Here is a 7,876-nt window from a genome sequence, read left to right on the forward strand (position 1 = left end):
TACTTGTTTTCCTTCTGAAGTATATAAAGATCACCTTTATAGATACACATCTTCTTTGCATTAGTTTTTACTGTTGTTTGTTTGTTCTTTTTCTCTTTTGCATTTGTTTTTAATTTGGGGAGGAATTACTTTTTTTGTTTGGTTTGTTTTGTGGAGAAAATGTGACCATTTCTTGCTTGTTGCTTTCCTCCAGAGCATGACACGCATAAGAGCTCTTATTGTGAAAGACCACTTTGCTTCTACCGGTGGTGACCCTGATCTTACTGTGAAAGGCTACTTTTCTCTTCCCGGTAGTGACGCTGCTTTTAATGTGAAATGCCGCTCCTCATTTTCCGGTGCTGACGCTGCTCCTCGCTATGGCTCCTCGCGCTGCTAGTTAGTTGCCATGTTGTAGCTATTAGCACGACGGAGACGAGCCGCTCTTCAGTCTCTTAACCCGGACTCAGACCCGCACAGCCCCGGCAGTTGGACCGCAGAGCCTCGGACTCAGACCCGGCGCGAGAGCGGCAGTCGGCCCGCAGAGCCTCGTCAGTCGGCCTGCAGAGCCCCGGCAGCTAGCCCGCAAACCCGGCAGCTGACCCGCGAGGCCCCGGCAGGTAGCCCGCAGAGCCCCATCCGTCTCCCCGCAGAGCTCCGTCCGTCGGCCCGCAGAGCCCCGGCAGCTGGCCCGCAGAGGAGTGCTAGCGTGCTCCCGTCCCGTCCTCCCAGCCCAGCCGAGCCGCAGCTCGCTCACCACCCCGACCGGAGGACCATGGCCATGAGACAGACTCCCCTCACCTGCTCCGGACACACCCGGCCGGTGGTGGACCTGGCCTTCAGTGGGATCACTCCCTATGGCTACTTCCTCATCAGCGCCTGCAAGGGTGAGCCGGGGGCTACAGGGGGCCAAACATAGGGTCCAGGGGATACAGGTTGTCAAACATAGGGCCCGGGGGATTCAGGGGGTCAAACATAGGGTCCTGGGGATACAGGGGGTCAAACATAGGGCCCGGGGGAAACAGGGGGTCAAACATAGGGTCCGGGGGATACAGGGGGTCAAACATAGGGCCCGGGGGATACAGGGGGCCAAACATAGGGTCCGGGGGATACAGGTTGTCAAACATAGGGCCCGGGGGATACAGGGGGCCAAACATAGGGTCCGGGGGATACAGGGGGTCAAACATAGGGCCCGGGGGATACAGGGGGTCAAACATGGGGCCGGGGGCAACTGGGTGTTGGGAAGACGTTAGAGTCTGGGGGGGGGCTCGGGAGGCTTTTTTGGAGGCTTTTGGGGTGGAGGGGGCTCAGTTGGAGACTCTGAGGGGATTCGGGGACGAGGGGCTTCAGGAAGTTTTGTTGGGTCCAACATTAAATCGTGGGATTTCTTTAGAAGTGTTGACGTGTTCGGCGCCCTGGAGCAGCCGGTGTGTAGGAGTCGGCCTGCTGCTCGCGGCCTGTTACTGAACCATCCACCTCATCCTTCATCTCCTCCTCCTCTCCCTCACCAGATGGCAAGCCCATGTTGCGCCAGGGAGACACAGGGGACTGGATAGGAACGTTTCTGGGTCACAAAGGTGCTGTCTGGGGAGCCACTCTGAACACGGACGCCACCAAGGCCGCCACGGCTGCCGCTGACTTCACAGCGTGAGTGATTCGGACTGGACTGCTGGTCTTTTGTGTTGAGATGCTTCAGCTGATCGAGGGTCTCTGTACCTGCAGGAAGGTGTGGGACGCTGTGAGCGGAGACGAGGTCCTGTCGCTGGCACACAAACACATCGTCAAGACCGTCACCTTCACCCAGGTAGAGTACGGCTTCATCCCGCTTGCATGAAGGGAACGCTGCACATCATGCCACAGCTGAATAATGATCCTCACGTGAGGTTTAGTGTAAACGTTGAATAAAACATTGATTCATGCAGTCGTCTTCAACTTGTTTCTGTGCAGGATAGTAACTTTCTGCTGACTGGAGGGAACGACAAACTGCTGCGAATCTACGACCTCAGCAACCCTGAAGCAGGTGTGTGTTTTTATTAAATTATATTCCAACATGGTTGCTGCCTGTCAAATTTGCAGATCAAACTCAAACCAGGGATCATAACAATTCTGTACTTGAACCCCCCACCCCGCCACCCCAAATGTTCTGATAAAGTCAGATTGGTTGTTTAGGCTTTCAACTTGTTTTGGTTCACTTTGTTCTGATGGATGCAGTGCTGCCCCCTGCTGGCCACATTATTCCCGAATATCTGAATAGCACTAGAAGATGAGCTGTGTGTGTGTGTGTGTGTGTGTGTGTGTGTGTGTGTGTGTGTGTGTGTGTGTGTGTGTGTGTGTGTGTGTGTGTGTGTGTGTGTGTGTGTGTGTGTGTGTGTGTGTGTGTGTGTGTGTGTGTGTGTGTGTGTGTGTGTGTGTGTGTGTGTGTGTGTGTGTGTGTGTGTGTGTGTGTGTGTGTGTGTGTGTGTGTGTGTGTGTGTGTGTGTGTGTGTGCAGCGCCGCAGGAGATTGCAGGCCACACCTCGGCCATTAAGAAAGCTCTGTGGTGCAACAACGACACTCAGATCCTCTCTGCTGCTGACGACAAGACTATACGGTCAGTACACACACACACACACACACACACCTGGCCCTCTTCAGTTACTGACCGTGTGTTTGCGCAGGCTGTGGGACAGGACCTCCATGGAGCAGGTGAAGACACTGACCTTTGACACGTCGGTGAGCAGCATGGAGTACGTGGTTGACGGAGAGATTCTGGTGATCACGTATGGAAGGACCATCGGCTTCTACAACGCTCTGAGGTTAGCTGCTGTCACACTCTGATCATCATCCTCACTATCCTTCATCATCCTCCCCACTAACCCTCATCATCCTCCTCACTAACCTTCATCATCCTCCTCACTAACCTTCATCATCCTCCTCACTAACCCTCATCATCCTCACTAACCCTCATCATCCTCCTCACTAACCTTCATCATCCTCCTCACTAACCCTCATCATCCTCCTCACTAACCTTCATCATCCTCCTCACTAACCCTCATCGTCCTCCTCACTAACCTTCATCATCCTCCTCACTAACCATCATCCTCACTAACCCTCATCATCATCCTCACTAACCTTCATCATCCTCCTCACTAACTTTCATCATCCTCCTCACTAACCATCATCCTCACTAACCCTCATCATCATCCTCACCAACCCTCATCATCCTCCTCACTAACCATCATCCTCACTAACCCTCATCATCATCCTCACTAACCTTCATCATCCTCCTCACTAACATCATCATCCTCACTAACCTTCATCCTCCTCACTAACTTTCATCATCATCATCATCATCATCCTCACTAACCATCATCGTCCTCACTAACCCTCATCATCATCACTAACCCTCATCATCATCACTAACCCTCATCATCATCCTCATCACCCCTGATCATCATCATCCTCGTTAACCTTCCTCCTCATCATGCTGCTTGACCCTGCTGCTGTCACTCTCTGATCATCATCATCCTCACTAACCACCTTCCTCCTCATCACGCAGCCTGGATCTCATTAAGTCGGTGGAGGCTTCGGCGCCCATCAACTCGGCGTCGCTCCACCCAGAGAAGGACTTCTTCGTGGCCGGTGGAGAAGATTTTAAGCTCTACAAGTTCGACTACAGCTCCAAGGAAGAGCTCGGTGAGGAGCTCCTGCACAACACGCCCCCAGAAGTTCCACTCAACTTTTAGAAGTTTTTAAAAAGCGACACCATGTGTCATGTTCGTCTTATTATTGTCAGCATAAAACGTAACAGTGGAGGCCATATTGCCTTCATCAGATGGAATGTTGATATATTTACCCTTTCTAGAATATTATCCATAGTGGCTCGGGGGTGGGTGGAGGGGGTGGGTGGAGGGGGAGGGGTCTCGCTCGGGGACCCACGGTGCTTGTTTTTTCGGGCTGTGGGAGGGAACCAGACTACCCAGAGGAAACACACACACACATAGACAGAGCACAAACAGACTCCACATTTGAACCGGGCCCTTCTGGCTGTAAGGCGAGAGCCACTGTGGAGTCGGGACTCGTTGTGGAGCGTCACTATATGACATCAGAGCTGCAGTCTTTATTCGGTCGCCTGCCACTAACTGACATAAACACCTTCACGTAGTCTTGACCGTTTGGCGTCTCGTCTTCAGGTGGTCTGATTCTGTTCCGGAGTTGCTGGTTGATGATTGAGTCAGTCTGACGTTCACACACAGTCTTTGCTCCTTCGCTGTGTTGGTTGGCGGCGAGTGTTTCCGCCGTGACATCACAGCCAAGATGGCGACAGTTCTGAAAGCACGCTTGGCGTCGCTCGAGACTCAAAACTTAATTTCACTTGTTTTTCATATTAGTTCACTGGCGGATGACAAAACGTGAATACTTTTTTTTTTATAGCGTTTTATTCATTTATTTTTTTACAGTTTTTGGGGTCATGAGCTCTTTAACTTCGCACAATGAAAACGTCTGAATCATTTCAACACTTTTAATCACATCAAAAGTTCCTGAAGCGTCACAAACATTTATAAATGACTTATGAGTGATTGACACAATCCAAAGAAGGAAGCTGAAAGTTGAACATTTAGAAAAGGACTGTAAGCTGTGGGCTTCTTTAACCGGGAATGTTCCACCGCAGGAAGGAGCTGCGTTCTATGAGCTGAATAGAACGAAAGAAAATGCCTTTGAACGTCTTTGTTGAAGGAAAAAGCAGAATGAAGCGTTGGGGTTGGCTGGAGGCGGTTTTCCTCTGTGTGACGCTGTTCTTCTTCTCTCAGAGTCGTACAAAGGTCACTTTGGTCCGGTGCACTGCGTCCGCTTCAGCCCGGACGGGGAGCTGTACGCCAGCGGCTCCGAGGACGGCACGCTGAGACTGTGGCAGACGGCGGTGGGCAAAACCTACGGCCTGTGGAAGTGTGTCCTCCCAGGTAACTTCACCGTACCTGCAGCTCACAAACTACTGGAAAGATCTAGAACTGAGTTGACCAGGTGGTTTTCTATGTGCTCTGTGTCGTCTTCTGCGTTGTTGGTGAATTTGGCGAGTCACAGCGCCCCTAAAGGCCTGGCATAGATACTACATGCTCTGAAGCCTCATGTTGAGTCGTGTTAGGGAGAAAAAAGATCGTTTTGGCCCGTGTGTCGCATTAAACTCTGGTTTGAGTTTTCAGAGTCGGTGGTCTTCAGACGTTCTGTCCTGTGGAGTCGTCGTGTGCACCTGCCTCTTGTGAGTCATTGTGTTGTTGTGTCCGCAGAGGACCTGGGAGCAGAGAACTCTGAGCAGATCTACGCCGCCCCCCCCGAAATCAAAGCCTGAAGGACGGAGCGCCGCCGTGACAGATCTGACGGGGGTCCACCGTCTCCGAGCGCGACGGAGAGGAGCCAAGTCCACAGGGAGCGGTGTGGATCTGATGTCTGCACCGTCATGGACGACCATCATCTCTCACACACACACACACACACTCACACACACACACACACACACACACACACACACACACACACACACACGGCGGTAGCGGCTGCAGATCAACGCAGTAGAGCGGTGGGCGTGGCCTCACTGCTGCCTGCTTTCGTTCTGCTCGGCTCTCTGCCGCCGCTTCATTTCTCCACGCAGCCTCGTCAGTTTTGGTTTGGGTGTTTCAGCTTCTGTTTTCAGTTCAGACGTCAGGAAGACTGAGGGAGCTGCAGTTGGTGCTGAAGTTAAGACGAAAAAGAAAAAAAAAAAAAAAAGATTGCTTTGAGTATTTGCAGCTGATGAACTGGTTGAAATGTCCAGGTGAAATAAAATATTGTTTGGTGGCAGAGTGAAAGGGAAGACGAGTCACTGGCTTCTTCAGTTTTGGTTTCTGTCCTCATTTGTGTCCAGTGAAGAAATAAATCCATTTTGCTTTTATTTGAGAGTAACGCACAGAGGAGTGTGGTGTTTTCCATCTTTTATTGTCTTAATGCTCATCCTGCATGCGATTGTTTCTGTGGCAGAAGCTTCCTTCCACAAGGTATGACAAGCATGTGGAGACGGTGGCTGAGGATCTGCAGTCGCCAATAAAGATTTATTTTATCACCTTTCCTCCAAATTATGATTTGTTAGGAATTTCTCCTGAGTTTTTAATGATTTTTCTTTTAGTAGTTGAGATTGATCAGAAATGACAGTCGAATAAAAGTTTTGTTCCTCCACATTCTGGCTGTTTTCCAAAATCTGAGAAAAGTAGAATGAAAAATACAGATTGTATAACGTTTACTTGAGGTTCTGGGGCCTCTATTTAAAAACATGGGTCGGATCCAAACTTGGAATGTATGCGAAGGTGACTTCCACCAAAAACTATTTGGAGCTGTAAAACTGCGCAGGCATACCTGTACACACGTTCCTGTTATAGATCCCCGTCCACCTGGAAAGTTCAGTTCATCTCCCTCAACACCACATTTTCAATCCAAATGACCGCAGGAGTGAGTTTGCATCTCAGTCTGCCTGCTGATCGATCGATCGCGTTTGACGTACAATCCTGGCAGAAGAGACGAGGAAAAGTAAATGTATGTTCATGGGATAGGTGGAGGTGAGGAGAATGATGTGGCCACAGCAGTGGAATCACTAAACCCTAACTGCAAATATAAGAGTTCATGAAGTCGGTCCAAAGGCATGGAGGAGGTACTGGCCTCAGCAATGACCAGTGATGCCAGTAATAGTTACTCTATGACCACTTTATTCAGCAACAAGTAATTAACGCGTTACTATTTCCAAACCAGTTATCCGATTAAAGTTATTTATCCAAGTCACTGTGCGTTACTATCGTAGCGTCCAACAGGACGAGTTTCTTGTCTGTAAAGCCGCTTTATTATTAAATAGAACCAGGCCGCTCCTCGGTTCTCCTCCAGACGAACACACACAGTCTGTCTGCACCATAGACATATGTGTGTATATGTATAGCTCCGAGGGGGGCAATTAAAAGGTTGCATGAACATGTAGTGCAAATATATAAATATTGCAACAACAACTATGTCACCGGGTAAGTAAATAAATAATAGTAAAAATCTGATAATAAAACCATGAGTCAGATACAATGAAGGTCAAAGGTTAAATAAGTACCAGCAGGAGGTCAGGCACTGGTCAGAACTGAGTTTTTGGTAAAACCGGTTGTGATTTTCATGTTGAGACGGTGGGGTGTGGTCGGCAGCTGCTGAAAGCAAGAAAAATACTTCTAATCTTACTTAGTTGCTTTAAAAACAAGTAATCAGTAAAGTAACTAAAATACATTTAGATGAGTAACTAATAATCAGTCATTTGATTACTTTTTTAAGGTAACTGTGGCAACACCGGTAATGACAATATGACATTTAACAAACTGAACATCTTCAAACCAGCAACCCGCACGTACGGAAAATATCACACTGCAAAGAAAAGACTTTCAAGAAACAGTTTTGACAGCGGAAAAGTAACTTTAACACCAAGTTGTGTGTGTGTGTGTGTGTGTGTGTGTGTGTGTGTGTGTGTGTGTGTGTGTGTGTGTGTGTGTGTGTGTGTGTGTCTATCCTTTCCTCTCCTCCATCCCCTCACCCCAACCGGCCAGCAGAAAGCCTCCACCTCTGTCTGGTTGTGCAAAGGGTTCTTCCTGTTAGAGGGAGTTTCTCCTTTTCACAGTCCCTCACGTGGATCTGTTGTGTTTCCCTCTGTAAGTAGCACCGATAAATGACTGTGTTGTATATATATATATATATATATATGAGAGTATTGTTTTTATATGAGAGTAGTGTCTGTTGTGAGTGACGGCAGATGATTTCGTGCGCTTCATTTTCAATAGCTGCATGTTGGTTCGACCAATGAGAGTGAGTGTCGTCCCAGGGCTCCACCAATAGGAGCTCGTGTTGTTGCTGGCGTCGGGTCCTATAAAAGCTC

The 7,876-nt window shown here is 49.1% G+C and overlaps 1 protein-coding gene across 1 annotated transcript; it reads left to right on the forward strand.

Annotated features, from left to right (window-relative positions):
- Positions 1 to 292: 292 nt before the first annotated feature.
- strap (serine/threonine kinase receptor associated protein) lies at positions 293 to 6,163 on the forward strand. The gene is made up of 9 exons (XM_080491947.1): positions 293 to 863; positions 1,488 to 1,623; positions 1,699 to 1,780; positions 1,924 to 1,996; positions 2,467 to 2,566; positions 2,634 to 2,771; positions 3,515 to 3,651; positions 4,767 to 4,916; positions 5,241 to 6,163. The coding sequence occupies exons 1-9, from the start codon at positions 752 to 754 to the stop codon at positions 5,300 to 5,302; spliced, it is 990 nt and encodes a 329-aa protein (XP_080348073.1). The 5' UTR covers positions 293 to 751; the 3' UTR covers positions 5,303 to 6,163.
- The last annotated feature ends 1,713 nt before the right edge of the window (positions 6,164 to 7,876 follow it).

Source organism: Lipophrys pholis, assembly GCF_963383615.2.
Source record: "Lipophrys pholis genome assembly, chromosome: 22".
Lineage (NCBI taxonomy): Eukaryota > Metazoa > Chordata > Actinopteri > Blenniiformes > Blenniidae > Lipophrys > Lipophrys pholis.

Bases quoted from the DNA above. Each gene is read 5' to 3' on its own strand.
- strap (XM_080491947.1), top strand. From the start codon at position 752: ATGGCCATGAGACAGACTCCCCTCACCTGCTCCGGACACACCCGGCCG. The intron at 1,624-1,698 runs GTGAGTGATTCG...CTGTACCTGCAG, and splicing joins GCTGCCGCTGACTTCACAGC to GAAGGTGTGGGACGCTGTGA. The intron at 2,772-3,514 runs GTTAGCTGCTGT...CTCATCACGCAG, and splicing joins GGCTTCTACAACGCTCTGAG to CCTGGATCTCATTAAGTCGG.